Raw genomic sequence first — 17,552 nt, 5'->3', positions numbered from 1 at the left:
TGCAATTTAAGAAAATCCTGAATTTTATTACCGGGAAGTCTCTTTTTTACTAAGATCTTATTCTGAGTTTTATTGTGTTTTGGGTTTCTAGAGGCAACATGAAGGTTAAAGCATAAAAAGTTTACCAAAAACAAAAGCACTATTAAGGTTACATCAGCTAATAGGCAAAATTTAAACATACTCAAAAGGCATTTTTAATGGCATTTATTTTAGCAACAACAACATTCTTACAAAGGATAATTTTAATAGGCTTATCTGCTCAGATACTTTAATTAGCAGTTCTCACATATACAAATTTATAAATCATCTTTGGTGCTCTAGGAACCTACAGAAGAGATAACAGCATACAGAGAAATGTAGTTAAGTTGAAGCTTGAAAGAAATCAAATGAAAAGCATCTGGCTCCTGCCTTAACTTTTCCTAAGTTGACCATAAATACCAAAAAGCTATCTGCAGTAGCCGCCCCTAAAACAGATGACAACAGAAGACAATCACACATGACAAACTGGTTTCCAGAGGAGTTCTTCTCTAACAGAGACAGTAAACCGGTGGTAGCTCATTCCTTAGGAAAGGATTCCTATTAAATACCCAGAAACAGCTATCAGCCAAAGCTATTGCTTGTTCTCATCACATCTCTGTATCTTCAGAATTGGAAGAAGCATGAGAGGCTGTACTGTGGGCCTGTGCAAAAGAAAACAAAGGATCTATAAGTGGTAAGAGTGTGAACATCAGGAGGTGGATGATCTATTCTAGAGTTGCATGACTTAAATCAGGGAGTAGAGTCACTCACTAGAAGCCAGGTGACCTGAATTCTATACTTGGCTTTGTTTCCAGTTTGCTGTTTGACACTAACACATTTCTTAATGTCCATATATATATATATATATAATTTCTTTTCTATAAAGTTAGCATAGTACTATAATGACTTCCTATAGGGTTATTATAGAATTTTTTAAAGACACCTAGAATACAAAGTCAATGACTATCATGTATGCTATGGTCTGCAAGTCTGTGTCTCCCTAAAATGGGTAAGTTGAAATCATGTTCCCCAGGGTGATGTTATTAGGAGGTAGGGCCTTTGGGAGGTGATTAGGTCATGAGGGCAGAGCTCTCATGATTGAGATTAGTGCCCTTATAAAAGAGGCCTCCCAGAATTCTGCAGCCCCTTCTTTCATGTGAAGGCGCAGCCAGAAGTCAGCAGTCTGCAACCTGGAAGAGGTCCTTCACCAGACACTGAATCTGTCAGTGCCGTGATCTTGGACTTCCCAGCCTCGAGAACTGTGAGAAATAAATGTTTCTTGTTTATAAGCCAACCAGTCTATGCTATTTTGTTTTGCAGCCCAAACAGACGAAGACAGCAGGTATTCATTAAAAATGAGTATTTGTTTTTTATATTACCAATCAATAGAAATAATGTAACAGAAAGAATATAAAACTTTTAGAGTCTTGGCTTTGCCATACATTTTCTTTATGAACTTAGGTCAGTTTACTTTTGGACCTCAAGTTCACATGTGAAAAGAAATTGAGACTTACCAAGGAATTTATCTAATCCAAATACATATGGAATAATGCTTACTCTTCCCCAGTAATAAAACTTGAATAGCTGCCAGTTATTTTAAAAACAATACTGTCACTAACCACCACCATTCATTTTCATGCTTACCATGAAGCAGGCACTGCTCAAAGCACTTTAACAGTCTTAATTAATATAATCCTGATAACAATCTGACAAATTATCCTTGTTTTATAGGTGGGGAAACTGAGGCACGGAGAATAAATCCATTTACCCAAGGCTGATAAACGGTAGATCCAGAATTTGTACATAAATAGTCTGATTCAGTTTCTTCTGGTGGTTCCCATTATAATTTTGATAAGTTACCATCAACTCCATGCTATGAAAAATAAGATGTTTGCTGTTCTTATACCATCTCCTCTCTGCCACGATAAGTAAATTTGCTAGTTCTCTTTACACTGTCATTTTCTAGTATTTTAGGAAATCTGTGGTGAACACAGACACATGGTGCACTTATTAAGGACTTTACCAGACTCTGGTTAGTTAGATCACTAAAAGAAATGTATCACCACTCACTCGTTCTTTTGCCGTGTGCGAGTCTTGCTCTGCTTCCTCCGGCGTTCCTTCTTCGGGATCAGGGGCGTCATCCAGTGGATTAGCCATGGAGGAAACGATAGGGATTTTCTTAGCCTGGAAATAATCATAGGCCTTCTTTCCACAGACTAAGAGTATGACATTTTTGCCACTGCTCTGGATTCTGTCCACCACCTTCTCATAGGGCTCATCCAGTACGTTCACTCCATTCACTTCAATGATGACATCCTCATCCTCTAGCCCAGCCAGGTCAGCAGGGCCAGCCTTCTGTACCTGTGGGCAGAGGTTCTGAGTTATCACTTCCAAACACAGATAACAGAATGTTAGACTAGCTATTCTTCAGAGGAGAGATGAGGACATTGAGAATTTATTCTTAATCATGTTATTATTTCTCCTTGAGGTAGAGAAGTTGAGAATGGTGCTCTATTGCTTTTCTCCTTATGAAAGCTACAACTTCCGTACTCAAATGAGTAGTGTCACAGTGGTTGAATATCATATGTCTTCTGGGTTGAAGGCATTAGATTTCATAGGTCTGCCTTCCTTGTTCCCAACTTGAGAGCTGTAGAGATAGTCTTCTCACTGTCAGTCCCTGCAGGGTAGGGGCATTATGCCAAATGCACAGAAGCAAACAAGTATCACTCCCAGAATCATCAGTGACTGTCACCACAGTCATGTCAACTCACTCTGTTTACAGTATTTGATTTGAAAGTATCTATAGAGACAATTAGGTGGAACAGATGTTTAAGAGATGAAAGATGTGAGCTTAGGATGTACTAGTACCTATCTTAAAGGGTACAAGACCATAACAGCATTTATTTGAACCCACGTGAGACCCTCAGTGTAAGCCTTCAATGTAACCTTTTTACTGAGCCATCAGTGAGTGGGAGAAACTGGGACTCTCCTAATTGTGACTGTTCGTTGGGCTGCCGGAACCAGATCGCCATACCTCTTTGACGAATGAGCCTGGCTGACCCCGAATCGCATTTAAGTGAAAGCCGTAGCCATCTTCACCTTTGACCAGCCTGCAGAGTTTGGGCTTATGATCTGCTACTTCCTCTGCAGTATCTGGGCTTGAGACGTCCAGAGGAGCAGGAGTAGGAACTGGAGCCTCCTTGACAGACCCATTAGGCAGTTCTTGATTTTGATAGTAGAGTAATGGAGAAAAGCCAGCCTTTTGAAAATAAAGGGGAAAAAAACCCCATTAACTGTAAGTATGAGAAGTTACAGTTTATTAAATGTGCTGGTTTAATTTATAAGGTATCCTCCATGTTCCACTCCTCTTCCAGATACATCTGGCTGTGGGCTGTAAAATTTCTCTACTACCCCAAACAGAAAAGGAAGATTGAGCTTGGTTATAGAGTAATGAGTGTAAACATGTAAACAAATGTAAATATATATAAAATAAAAGCAGTATAGAATGTTGTACAAGGATCCAAAAATAAGTCTAACAGAACTGCCAGTTTATTCTGATTCCCTGATAGTGAGCGAGTCACTGAACAAACCATAGGCAATCTCCCTGTTAGGAGATTATAGACATTCAGTGACTTGCCCAGTACCTCATGCAGAGCAGGTTCACCTGGCCCTTCCCCTTCAATAAGATGGTCTTCAGAACTCTTCAGAGCTCCTTTAACACATTAGAGAAAGTGAAACATGAGACATTATTTTTACCACTATTTGAATTACACGCAGTAATTACTTGGGGGAGGGGGTAGAGGAGGTTGGCAATCATGTGATCACATATGGTAACAAAAGTCAATTCCAATCATTTGCTACTTGCTTCCCCCACTCCCCATCCAGTCCTGTATCTGCTGTACTCAATTTGTTTTTTACTATTTATTGTAACCATTAGCTGACACTTCTGTTAAGCCAGACTCCTCACTATCTTTAAATACTTCTAATCCATCCCAACTCCCAGACCATCCATGTGAAGAAGGCAGTGATGGTCTCAAATATAAAAGAGGCAGAGAACAGGAAACATATGACTGGTTTGTGTTACAGAATGAAGAGTTTAGCTGAGTGTGGGTTTTAGTTGAGAGAATTAAAAGGGTATATTTGGGTATAGTAAGATCTTGGATCAGTAGTTAAATTATTGCCCACAAGCGTCCAGGACATTTGTTAGGCAATGAGTAGAAAATCAAGCAATTGAAGGTGAGTATGTGTGCTCTGCCCCAAATCATACTGTTCAGCAACCTGGATAAAACTGGATTTGGGGTCCTGGTATCAACTGTCTTACTAACCCCAAGACCACATCTTCCTTTCTTATCAAGAGTAGCACCAGCACAGAACCTGCTAGTTACCCAATTCAGCTAACTTCAGACCTTTCAATGATATATACTTGCAAATCTTACCACATTTCTTTCTCTTTAAAATGTGGAAAATTGGGGGCTTCCCTGGTGGCACAGTAGTTAAGAATCTGCCCGCCAATGCAGGGGACACGGGTTCAAGCTCTGGTCCAGGAAGATCCCACATGCTGCGGAGCAGCTAAACCCGTGCGCCACAACTACTGAGCCCTTGTGCCACGACTACTGAAGCCCACGTGCCTAGAGCCCGTGCTCTGCAACAAGAGAAGCCACCGCAATGAGAAGCCCACGCACCACAACAAAGAGTAGCCCCTGCTGGCCGCAGCTAGAGAAGGCCCACGTGCAGCAATGAAGACCCAACGCAACCAAAAATAAATTAATAAATTTATAATTTAAAAAAATGTGGAAAATTGGGAGTACCCTGGTGGCACAGTGGTTAAGAATCCGCCTGCCAATGCAGGGGACATGGGTTCAATCCCTGGTCCGGGAAGATCCCACATGCCGTGGAGCAACTAAGCCCATGCACCACAACTACAGAGCCTGCCTTCTAGCGCCCGCAAGCCACAACTACTGAAGCCCGTGTGCCTAGAGCCCGTGCTCTGCAACAAGAGAAGCCACCGCAATGAGAAGCCTGTGCACCACAATGAAGAGTAGCCCCCGCTCGCCGCAGCTAGAGAAAGCCTGTGCACAGCAACAAAGACCCAATGCAGCCAAAGATAAATTTTAAAAATAAAATAGAATGTGGAAAATTGTCAAAGTGACTCGTCACATGCAAAAATACCACTGATGTCACTACCCAAACAAGCAAATCAACTGTATCTGACAGTAGGAGCTAATCTTGAGGCAGAGGACAGTAACATTAAACAATGAGTTTTTACTCATTCTTCACTCAAATATTTGGGTGTCTAGTATGTGCCAGGAACTGTTTTAGGTGTTTGTTTTATTCACTGATATATATCAAAGATCCAACCACCTCCCACCTACGCATCTATGGAACTTTGGGTGTGGAGGGGGTAGTGAAGAGGGAGGAAGAAGATGGCAACAAGCATCTTTTTAGGTCTAATCTCTCTCATATTAACCAAAACATTAAAATTATAGTTCAGTCATGCTGTCATAAGTTTAGGTGGCATTGAAAAGGACTTGATGCCAGAATTCCCTTTACAACAGCTACAGCAGTGTCCTGACTTCTGTTTGATTTTTTTCCACCAACTGGGAGCTCCCTGCTCTGCAGAGCTTGTTCCTGGCAGCTTCAGTTGTCCTTAAGCCAAAAGCTATCTCCCTGTGCCTTCTCTATTTGGTCAAGCTGTGCCCCATAGAACACCTCAAAAATAAGTCTACTTCCTGCATGTAATAGCCTTCCAAATTCATTAGATAGATAGATAGTATATAGATATATAATATATATATATAACATTTTTAAAATCCATTTATCTGTCAGTGGACACGGGTTGATTACGTCTTTTGGCTATTGTGACTTAATTTGTGGCCTAACATATTGTCTGTTCTGGATAATATCCCTTGTGCACTTGAGAAGAATGTGTATGCTGTTGTTGGATAGAGTGTATGTCTGTTAGATCTAGCTGGTTTGTGTTGTTCAAGTCCTCTAGTTCCTTACGTCTGTCTGGTTGTTCTATCCAGTATTGAGAGTGGGATATTGAAGTTTCCAACTATTTATTGTAGAACTGTATTTCTCTTTTCAATTTTGTCAATTTTTGCTTCATATATTTGCCCAGCTTTAATGAAGTATAATTGACAAATAAAATTGTGTATATTCAAGATGTACACATGATGACTTGCTAGACATATACATTGTGAAATGATTACCACAATCAAGTTAAATTAACACATCCATCACCTAACATAGTTACCATTTAGCCTTTCAAATTCTTGAAGATGTTCTTTCTTCCCCAAAGTCTATGCTTATTCAAGCGAAATATTCACGTAGTGTCTTACGAAACCTCTGCCCTGGTTACCTTTCTTGACACTGGCCTTAAAGTGAGTTTCTCAGAACTGGACACAATGTTGATTTAACAAACATTTATATGTGCCAGACATTATTCTGAATGCTCTAAATATTAACTCATTTAACACTCATAGCCAACCTTCACTGTAGCTACGCCCATTTTACAACGAAAGAAACAGGCACAGGGAGGGTAACTTACCCAAGATTACATTACTGGTAATTTCAGGTATAGTCTGAGCAACTCAGTACAGTAATACTACCATCTCCAGAAGCTAAGTGTCAATTAATGTAACCTTAAATTGCATTTTTTGGATAGGGGCAGAGTGTCATCAAGACAAAATATCTAATCAAAATGTTGTGCTGAGAGGGATTATGGCATAATAAAACCTGCATTCACACACCGGCTTCAGTCTGCTAAGCTGTGTGACTTTCACCAATCATCACTTAGTCTCTCTAAGTTCCATTTTTTTCATCTAAAAAGGGGGCTAGTACTACCACCACCTCTCATAATATTCCTCCCTCTATATCACTTATACACCTTTGGATGCTTCTATTATTGCATATCACATAGAACAAGTTCATCTTTGTTCATTTTTGTGACCAACACCCAGCAAGGCAGATGGTGCCTTAGGAAGCCCCCAAATGTCTGCTAAGCTAGAGTGAACCTCAGTTCTTGTGACAAAAGTGTTAATAAAAACCTTAAAATGTGCAGATAATAGCTGTTGTGATTAGAGGAAATAAGGTTAGTTTGACACCAATTGGTCTTGGTGAATCTGTGTTTCTACTCCCTTGCTAAGGGCTTGTAAACTATTTAATAATCCTTTCTAGGCTTTTACACGGGATTGATAGAATGTATTGGTCTATAGTTTAAAATCCAATTATTCCCTATTTGGGAAAGTTCGGGCTACATCTGCTTATTTCCAGGCTATTGTTCATAGGTTTTTCCCAGGTCACCAAGAGAAATTCTGCAGGTATATTTGCAAATTCTTTCAAAATCTTGAATCTAAGGACTTAAAACTCATGTACCAATCACTTGGCATTCTCTTATCTCTACCAATTTGAGCTTCAATGCAGCCTTTATGATGATTTTATGCCCCTTCCAGTATGAAGATCAAAGTGGTAACTTAGCCAAAGTTTGAGGGCATGACTGAAGGGACCCAACCTTAATTCATGAATATGCGGCCTTGTATTACTTACCAGTTTATATATGTTTTCCGTTTCTTTGTCCACCACCAAGAGTGAAGTCTGGTCTCCACCCTTTTTAATCATTTCCACCACACTGTCATGATCGAGAGACTCCACAGACTCGCCGTTGACAGCAACCACCAGGTCATTGTTCTTCAAGCCAGCTTTCTCTGCTGGACTTCCGGAATCTATGTCCTTAACGATTTGACCTACTCCCCACCGCCACCAAAATAAATTAATAAAATTATCAGAAAGACCACTAAAAAACAAACTGGGGGATTTCTGCTGGAACCTAAGGCCCTTATAAAGTAGATATAAAAGGCATGCTGAGTACAACTCCTGTCCTTCCCACTGGCACCCTAGGATCTCTATACACATCCTATCCAGCCTCATTCTTTGGTCAGAACTCATTCCAAGAACAAACCCAGCCACTAATAATGAAAGGGTTTTTGGGCTTCCCTGGTGGTGCAGTGGTTGAGAGTCCGCCTGCCGATGCAGGGGACGCGGGTTCGTGCCCCGGTCTGGGAGGATCCCACATGCCGCAGAGCGGTTGGGCCCGTGAGCCATGGCCGCTGAGCCTGCGCATCCAGAGCCTGTGCTCTGCAATGGGAGAGGCCACAGCAGTGAGAGGCCCGTGTACCACAAAAACAAAAAAAAACAAAACAAAAAACAAAAGAAATAATAATAATAATAATAATGAAAGGGTTTTAAAGAATGTTGTTACTAAAAGTGTTTGGGATTCAATCTTAACAAAATAGCATGCTCAGCAGTAAGAAGGGTCAGCAAGGTCCCAGGAAGTCAGTGTGCATACTTGTATCGGTACATCTTATGTAGAAGTTGCCGTAAAGAAAAAAGGGGGAAGGGAAGAATGATGAACAAAACCAAAGAATTCAGACCCTAGGAAACCCATGCTGGCATTTTAGTAGCACTTGGGCAAATTAAGTTGTGAACACGTTTGTGTGTGCACGCCACAAGGATGTGTCTTTAGCCTTATTCTCGTGACTTAAACTATCTTCACCAGATGCCTCCAGATCTCTCACACTTTTTTTTGTCCTTCATTCAGTTTTAACAAGCTCCAGTTTCACTTTTCCAGCTAGCTCCTTGGCATCTCCAACTGGATATCCCATAGATTCCTCCAATGTAATGTATTCAAACCAAAAATCATCTTGGCCCATCTCCTTCATCTTGGTCACCTGTTAGTGGGAACACCATCTCCCCAGGCACTGACACTTAGCAACTGATTCTTCCTCAGCATCCACTCCCCATGTCTAATCAGCCAAGTCCTTCAGTGCTACCTTAATATTTTTATACATCTCCTCTTCTCGAGTCCTAGATCCTCTACCTGAAATTCTACCTGAACCGCCACAGCACCTTACCAGTGGCTCTCCCTGTCCTTAATGCTCACCTTCTCCAATGCAGACCTGCCTCCAGATTCATCCTGATGCAATGTCTGACCAAGTCACTCCCCAGGGCAACAGCATGAACATGGGCTTTGAAACTAAACAGACCTGAATTTGATCCTAGCTGTACCACAACTAACTGACCTTATAGAAATTATCCTATCTTCTTCAAGTCCTCAATTTCAGCAATTCTTGCGGAATTATTAGGAGTAATTGAGATGTGTAAAGCCCCTGAGACACTGTAGGCTTAATTTTTCTTCACTTTCACACTGTTCAAAAAACATTTAACTCCCCACTGACTATAGAAACAAGTCCAAACTCCTCAACACGCACTAAAGGTCCATCAATTCTCGCCAGCCAACCTTTCTAACTTGGTTTTCTGTGCTACACATTAGATGCCAATAAAACTGTGCCTGTGTTTCCCTGCTTTATTCACACAATCCTGTCTTCATGGACTGGCCTTCTTGTCCCCACTCCATCAACTTGCCCAAATTCTATTCATACTACGAAGCCTGAGCTCAAGTGCTGCCTTTACTAAGAGGCCTCCCAGTACATTTTTAGTGAGAAAAACTTGCTCCAACATTGAATTTCCACAGTATTTTATCTGCCCTGTATTAAGGTGCTTCTCACCATCTACCTTCAGTTATGGACACACATGTCTTATCTCCTCTACTAAACAAGAGGCTTCTTGACTGAAGAATTCTTGTCTGATTCACTTGATATTCTCAAGGGCCGTGAGGATGTTTTTACATTATATGAACCAAATTAATGTTTCATAAATTAATATAAATATATGATTAAAAGAAAATAGCAACTTCTGGGTGAATAACAGTTCACATGGCCTGAACCTACATTTTTTTTAATGTATTCAGCTTCTGTAGGAGGACCTTAGTTCTTTCCTTATTGGATTACAAAGAACCAGAAAGACTCCTGGTTCTCTTCAAGTCGCAGATCCCAACCCACACCTCTGCCTCAGATCTAGGGGTGTGTTGGAGCTGCCTCACACCAGCTCATGAAAACACTTCTCAACTTTGCATTCTGTGACAGCATGTTGGTGGCTTGAAATCAGACATGGTGGGAGTATTTACACCACAAAAAACAACACATACTACAAATTAGGGCTTTTTTTTTTTTTTTACAGAGAGCCAATTTACCAGCATACTACTGCCCAGATCCAAAATTCTGCCTTATAATTCTGCTGTGGAAACCTAGGGATGCCCATCATCAGGCCCCCATATGCATGGAGTTAAACTGACCCAGCTATGCTTTCTAGTTTCTTACTACTTCCTTCATGAATCTGATGGGGGGTTGGGGGCCTAATGGAACTCTGGAGTCAGACTGGGATGAGGAATTGGATGGTTACACTGCCAGGTTTTCTGCTCTTCTAGTGCCTTACCTTTCTGTTCTGGGCCTGCCCTCAGATAGAAACCATAGCCATTGCTCCCCTTCTTCATCTCCACAACCCGGGGATGGTGGGGTAGCAGTTTCAAGCTGGCTGTTTCTCTCTTGAATTTTATCTTCTGCTCACTATGGTGCTTGTCAGTTTCTTTGTCCACCAGCAGGAACATGATGCGGCTTCCGGACTTCTTCACCTGCAACAACACACACAGGTGAGGACCAACATCAATCTCCAAGAATGATGCTGGGAAATAGTAAAGTTTCTGTATCAAGGCACACAGTCTATAGATTCAACAGGAAATACGAGATGTGAGGCCTGAGTTTAAGCTGTAATACTATTTTCTACCACCTCACTGGTATTTATCTATCTTCCCTCATATAGTTGTTGTTTTTCGCCTTCTTAAATATGACCTCACCCACACAGATGCTAACTGAACCCAAGTGAAAGCTGTGTACCCAGAAAGGTACATAGGTGAAGACTAAGAAAGGAGTTTGAAAAAGAAAGTAAAGGTCTACTTTGAAAGATCCTTCTACCAAGAGAAGATAAAGTTGGTCAATTTTCAAGGTTCCATATGACCCCAAAGGAAAACTTCTGACAGACTTCCCTGGTGGTGCAGTGGTTAGGAATCTGCCTGCCATTGCAGGGGACACAGGTTCGAGCCCTGGTCCGGGAAGATCCCACATGCTGCGGAGCAACGAAGCCCATGTGCCACAACTACTGAGCCTGTGCTCTAGAGCCCACGAGCCACAACTATTGAGCCCACATGCCACAACTACTGAAGCCCGCGCGCCTAGAGCCCATGCTCCGCAACAAGAGAAGCCACCGCACACCGCAACAAAGAGTAGCCCCCAGTCGCCGCAACTAGGGAAAGCCCACGCGCAGCAGCGAAGACTCAACGCAGCCCAAAATAAATAAATAAATTTATTTTTAAAATTTATAAATAAATAAATTTATAAAAAAAAAAACCTCTGAGTGTTTTCCATGTGTCATGGAACCAGGCTAGACAAAAAATTGGGGATATAACAGGTCTTCAAATACTCCCCATGTGTAGCTCAATATTCATCACCACACTGGTTATCTTCCAGCTTGTATTAAAACATTTTAGTAACATTGGATCAACATTCACCTTATTATAAATTTAGAGGGGGATTCCAACCCCCCTCTAAATTGGAATTAATTCCAATCAATTACAAATAAGAGCCAAAAGATAAAGTTAATGGTTCTTTGGAACACTTTTCTTCAAGACAACATGAAACTAGCAAAGGCCTTATTCCAAAACCCTATATTAACACTTTATACCAATAGTGAGTCTGTTTGCTCTTAATACAAAGGGTTAGCTTCCCATTATTATAGTCCTCCCATCATAAACTACCATTCCTGTCTTCCTGTCACTTCCAATGAGAGCAGAGTGAAAGATATGGTAAGAAAAGTACTCCTTTGGGATATACCTTTTCAACCACCTCCTCATGGGTGGCATCCTCTACATTCTCTCCATTCACTTCAATCAAGCGATCATCAGCCAGGACTCCTGCTTTCATAGCCACACCTTGAGGTTTTATATCAGTCATGCACACTCCCTTTTTACCTGAAAGAGGGTAGCAGGTGAACAAGCATCACAACTCCCATTACACAGAAAGTCCAACAGCAAAGGGTTTTCTCCCAGTAATACAAAATTAGAACTTCGAATTTTAGGGCTAACTCAAATAGACTTTGGCTTCTGATCTAGAATGACAATTAGCACTCATAGCGCAAAGCTTGACGGAGCCATTACTCAGCTGGTTTTTGTTGATTTGAATAGGATTTCTGAGCCCAACTAAATGCAAAGAAGCAATCTCAGGTGGCACTGGCTTCTTGAAGCAGAAAGTACCAAATCATGCCCACACTGCATCAGTGTGTCATACTCCCTTTCTTTGCATTTGTAGAATTAGAAGGCATCTGCTCCATTCTGTCCTCTTTAATTAATGCTGTCACCAACCACCACATCCAGTGGAGTGAATAAATCTCACTGGTGCAGGCTAAAGAGGGCAGAGGCACAGGAGGAGAGGAAAGCATCCACACAGTCATTGTATATTAGTAGGTGGTATGATTTAGGTGCTTCTTAAAGAAATGCTGTCAATTCTTTCAAGATATTAATATATCAGCCTAGGCAAAGGGTAGCTTCATAACGACTACATACACAATTTGCAAAGAATAACAGTAATTTAAACTCTGCTTCCTTATATACTTAACATTTCTCCTGTTACCTCGTTATGTATTTGTCATGAAAAAATTTTCTTCATAAAGCTAACCTAAACCATTCTCCGTGGACATTACACAAAGGCCAAATGAGTAGAGTCTGAATTACAATTTTTTTCTTTTTTTTTCTTTTTTTTTTTTTTACCATTTTACTGATAACCAACCTCTGAGAAATGCCAAGCTTCCCTTGACCACCTACATCACTGTGTTTTAATAACTGACAAACTTGAGAAATACCTCTTATAGGTAGTTTATTTCCCTTCCTACAGGTTAAATAAGGCTTGGACACTATTTTATGTTTATTATTGGTCTGCTGTTTAGCACTTACCAAATTATGACCCACTATCAGTACCTCTCCAATACCAGAAAGAACAGGGAAGGAGCAACATTAGAGGTGGAACCAAAAGGCTAACACAGTTATGGTTCCAACCTCAATCCCAGTGGAATCATTAGAAAACCATGGTAGGGCTTCCCTGGTGGCGCAGTGGTTGAGAATCCGCCTGCCGATGCAGGGGACACGGGTTCCTGCCCCGGTCCGGGAAGATCCCACATGCCGCGGAGCGGCTGGGCCCGTGAGCCATGGCCGCTGAGCCTGCGCGTCCGGAGCCTGTGCTCCGCAACGGGAGAGGCCACAACAGTGAGAGGCCCGCGTACCAGGAAAAAAAAAAAGAAAACCATGGTCAACTGAGCATGGGTCAGCCTGCAGCTCTGAAATTCTAGAAACAGAACTTCTAGTGCTTTCTGATGGTTGGGATTTCTCAAATCACTGTACCTCTCAGCTAGAGGTCAGGAAGTCACCTCAGAGCTTGGCCACAGCTGAGGGTACTATTTAAATGCCACAGGAGGGTGAGGATTTTTGCAGTGTCCTCAGCAACTGTAACAGTGGCTGATACATAAATAGGTACTCAAGAATTTTTTGAATAAGTGACTACCTGGGCATTCTGAGAGATGAAAAGAGATATCATTCTAATTCAAGAGTGGCTATCATGGAGAACCTCCCTTCTCTTGCCTCTTTTTCTCCATTCTCCCCTCTGTCTTTACCCACGAAGAAGCATCAACCCTCTAACCCTCTGGCCTCAAAGGCTCAGCCTGACAAACACTGGGGGACCGGAGTGTCCAATGTCCTGATCCCTCTTTGCACAACTGTGCAAAGCAAGGGAAAGGCCAGGGAGGGAAAGGGAGAGAGAGGCTGCTGTTGGATCTCCATAGCAACTGAAAATTAGTCAAAGGAGTCATTAACAGATAACAGTATCTTTCTTTGGAAAGCTGTTTGTCCCTGCCCCACCCTCAAGCTCACCTTGGACAGTTTTCAGAGAGAAGCCATAGCTACTCCCTTCCTTCACCAGGTAGCAGAGCCGTGGCTGCGTCCAAGTCTGTGCTTCTCCATTCATCACAGAGGGCAGCTTCTTATCATTCAAACTCAACTCCTGACTTTGACCCAGCTCTTTCAAATCTACTTGTTTTTTCATAGCTTTCTCATAAGAATCCCCATCCAGGACCAGTAAAGTCACTGAATTCCCACTTTTTCTGACCAGATCCACAACCTAGCAGGAAGAAAGAAAAAGATTAACTTTAACCGATAACCCTCTATCAACCACTGGGGTGAGGGCCGGGGGAGGGCTCACCATCTGGCTCATTATCTGGCCCTGGAGATTCTACTAGCTGACCCCTGACACCCGAATAGTTAGCAGATCGTGCCCCAGCCGTCTCTGCCCAGGCCCCTCCCGAGATCCAGGTACAGATTAGGCTGGGCCTCTAGCACTACTGTAATCTAGAGTATAGCCCAACCCTAGCCCAGTGGACTTTTACTAGGACTGGTCCTTTCCAGGGACGAATGCTGTCCTAGAGCACAACAGGTCCTCCTGGGTCTATGGAGATAGCATAGTACAGTGAAAAGAGCACCCACTTAGAGGCAGACAGAATTGGGGTAAAGTCAGACCCTCCCCCATGTTCACTACATGAACACATTAGCAAGCTAAGGTAACTGAGCCTCCACTTCCTCATCTATGAAATAGTAATATGAACCTCATGAGTTGTGGTGGGGATTTAACAAAATAATGAATATGAAATTGCCTAGTATAGTTCCTTTCATGTAGCAAATATGCAATGCATATTAGACCTGACACTATTCAAACCTAGGAATAATTTTTACAGTTCTTGGTTAATCATGGGAGACTTGATTAGCCGGCAGAATATAGCCATAAAGGTGTCCTGCCTTGCCAGTGGCAGCCAAGAAGGCTCCACTGACCCCCAAAACTAGAATCAGCAGAGATGTGGGAGCTGAAGAGATCCTAGAAGCAGAAGAACCCCAAATGTCCCATTTACCTGCGTATGCTCTTTCTTGTCCACAAAGACACCATTGATCCTAAGAACTCTGTCTCCATCCTGGAGACCTGCCTTCTCTGCTGGGCTACACTTCTCAACCACCCGGACCAGGTGGCCATCAGTGTCCTTCTCAATTCGCAAGGAGAAGCCATAGCTTTGCCCTTCCTGTTTAGACAGCTTGCATTCTCGGGGGTTGAAAGTGGAGGCCATTTCTGTGATGAAAAACAAATGGGTAAATCCACAAGACAGAAAATCTACCTGGGGTGAGAAATCTGTCCTCCATCTCCTATACCTCTATTCTTCTGTCACACCAAATCCAGACTGTTCAGGTAGCAACATTAGGGGTATAGGAAGCCATCTTCCAGGACTTGCTGGTGACTTCCAAATCTATTTCTCCCCAAAGATGACCTTTCACTTGAATTTCAGACCCATGTATTCAGCTAGGTACTGGACAGAGATGCTTCCATTTCAATAGCTCCAAAACCAAATTCCCCTTTGTCTCCTGACCAAAAGAAATTAGTTCCAAATACATTACCTAAAAATTTTAAGAAAATCCAAGTCCACTTTCATTTAAATATTTGAAGAGCTTGCCAAGTTCTGGGCATTGAAGATAAATCTGTGGACAAGACAGACCTATACTCTGCCTCTCATATCAGGGAGAACATGTTTCTACAGAAACATGTGATGAATGATCTACTAGGGAAGAATAGAGTGATAAGGGAGAATATAACAGAGTGTCTTGGGAGTAGGGAATGGGGTGGGAAGAATTAAGAATGGCTTCCTGGAGAAATGACTTTTCCAAGACCTGAAGAATTAGTAGGAGTGGTGAGGTGAGACAAGATAAGGAAGACCTCAAACAATTAAAAATCAGAGAAGCCAGGCCTGAGAGCTGACCTGGTACATTGGAAACAGATAGAAAAGTGGTTTCTAGGACGCTGAAGTTCTAGTCAGAACAGAGTAGGGATGCCCGACAGAGAGAGGATTCCCGCTGCCACGTCAGATTTCTCCCTCCTGAAGCGCTTCCGTTTCCACCCTTCCTGCCCCTCCTTTCACCCCATTGCAAGAGCAAGGCTCTGGGCCACAGGAGGAGGAAAGGAAAAGTGTGAAAACCAACAGCTTGCGGCCCTGGCACCCAGTCATTAAGGGTCAGATTCCTGCTAGGCACAGGGAACTATATTCAATATCCTGTGATAAAACATAATGGAAAAGAATATGAAAAATATGTATAACTGAATCACTTTGCTGTACAGCAGAAATTAACACAACATTGTAAATCAACTATACTTCAATAAAATTAAAAAAAAAAAAAAGATTCCTGCCAGGGGTCCCCAACCCCTCCTGGCTTAAGCAGTTGAGAATAGAGGCCAAGAACTGCTGGTGTAGAGCAGAGGCCCGAGAGCAGTAGGCTAGACTCTGCTGGTTAAACTGCCTGCACGGCAAGCCCTCATGTTCCCCTCGTCACAGCTCCCTCCAGTAACTCAGAATAAACCATGTTTCTCCTGGAGGGACAAGAGCAGATGCCCGCACAGGGTTTGGGGGTAGAGGGCGGAGGAGAGACAACAAAGTGCTCCAGGCTCCCTAGAAGCCACACCATGGTGAGTGGAGATGGCCATCTCTGACTTCTGTGCCCACAGAAACATACAGTACAAATGGGGCAGAAAGCCTCCCCCAGCCCAATCCCTTGGCTATTGCACTTTCTCTCAGCAGAGTCTGGCAGCCAAGCCACCAGGGGCATGAATGACTAAGAAGCCAAGGAAACAAGAAATAAATAGACAATGTTTCCACACTAGTCTATACAAAATAGATAACTAACAACAACCTACTGTACAGCACAGGGAGCTCTACTCAATACTCTGTAGTGGCCTATATGGGAAAAGAATAAAAATAAAAGAGTGGATATATGTATATGTAAAACTGATTCACTTTTGCTGTACCCCCAAAACTAACACAACAGTGTAAATCAACTATACGCCAATAAAAATTTTTTTAAATAAAAAAATAAATAGACAATGTTTCAAGTGATCTCTTATGAGGGCCTGAGACCTAAGCCCACCCCAATGAGGATCAAGGGCAGAGAAAAGTGAAAACACTGTCACCACGATCACCACCCACACCTGGGAGAGCATTGCAGCTCTGCCTTATCGTGACCAACCGCCAGGAAGATGCTGCTTTGGGAGGAAAGGGGGAAAGTAGGGAGCTAGGGGAGAAGAGGGCAGCGCCAGCGTGGGGCTTCCTCACATGCAGGAACCTGTGTGTGGCCCCTCTGACTCTGACCCATGACTTTTCTTTCTGCTGATCATCCAGCCTGCAAGCATTCTGTTTTCCAACTGGAATCCACATCTATGTCCAAACTTACCCCTAGATCCCTATCAGCTCTCAATTTCATAGGCCTGAAAAGCCTTGAAGGGAAAAAAAATAAAAGCCCTCTGAAATTGGGAAGTACCAATAATCATAGGGGCTTCCCTGGTGGCGCAGTGGTTGCGCGTCCGCCTGCCGATGCAGGGGAACCGGGTTCGCGCCCCGGTCTGGGAGGATCCCACGTGCCGCGGAGCGGCTGGGCCCGTGGGCCATGGCCGCTGGGCCTGCGCGTCCGGAGCCTGTGCTCCGCAACGGGAGAGGCCACAACAGTGAGAGGCCCG

At 42.7% G+C, this 17,552-nt stretch overlaps 2 protein-coding genes across 2 annotated transcripts in view; one reads left to right on the top strand and one right to left on the bottom strand.

The window, feature by feature from the left end:
* GPR89A (G protein-coupled receptor 89A) overlaps window positions 1-2,003 on the top strand; it is a 46,346-nt gene extending 44,343 nt beyond the window's left edge. Inside the window, exons 15-16 of the mRNA XM_028488909.2 lie at window positions 647-712; window positions 1,181-2,003. Coding sequence (XP_028344710.1) covers window positions 647-709 — 63 coding nt within the window. The 3' untranslated portion in view covers window positions 710-712; window positions 1,181-2,003. The remainder of the gene's footprint in view (window positions 1-646; window positions 713-1,180) is intronic.
* On the bottom strand, window positions 190-15,125 carry PDZK1 (PDZ domain containing 1). The gene is made up of 8 exons (XM_007130786.4): window positions 14,914-15,125; window positions 13,886-14,132; window positions 11,802-11,938; window positions 10,351-10,546; window positions 7,567-7,763; window positions 3,053-3,277; window positions 2,089-2,379; window positions 190-680 (listed from the first exon to the last, which is right to left on the bottom strand). Exons 1-8 carry the CDS (start codon window positions 15,121-15,123, stop codon window positions 627-629), a joined length of 1,557 nt encoding a protein of 518 aa, XP_007130848.1. The 5' UTR covers window positions 15,124-15,125; the 3' UTR covers window positions 190-626.
* Between the last annotated feature and the right edge of the window lie 2,427 nt (window positions 15,126-17,552).

The sequence above is a fragment of the Physeter macrocephalus genome, chromosome 4 (genome assembly GCF_002837175.3).
Source record: "Physeter macrocephalus isolate SW-GA chromosome 4, ASM283717v5, whole genome shotgun sequence".
Lineage (NCBI taxonomy): Eukaryota > Metazoa > Chordata > Mammalia > Artiodactyla > Physeteridae > Physeter > Physeter macrocephalus.
This window is presented reverse-complemented; position numbering and strand designations above follow the sequence as displayed.

Excerpts from the sequence above, each read along its gene's own strand:
- PDZK1 (XM_007130786.4), bottom strand. The coding sequence starts at position 15,123 with ATGGCCTCCACTTTCAACCCCCGAGAATGCAAGCTGTCTAAACAGGAA. Across the intron at positions 2,380-3,052 it reads CAGGCTCATTCGTCAAAGAG|GTACAGAAGGCTGGCCCTGC; the intron begins GTATGGCGATCT and ends CTCTGCCCACAG. Across the intron at positions 681-2,088 it reads CGCACACGGCAAAAGAACGA|GCCCACAGTACAGCCTCTCA; the intron begins GTGAGTGGTGAT and ends TCTTTTGCACAG.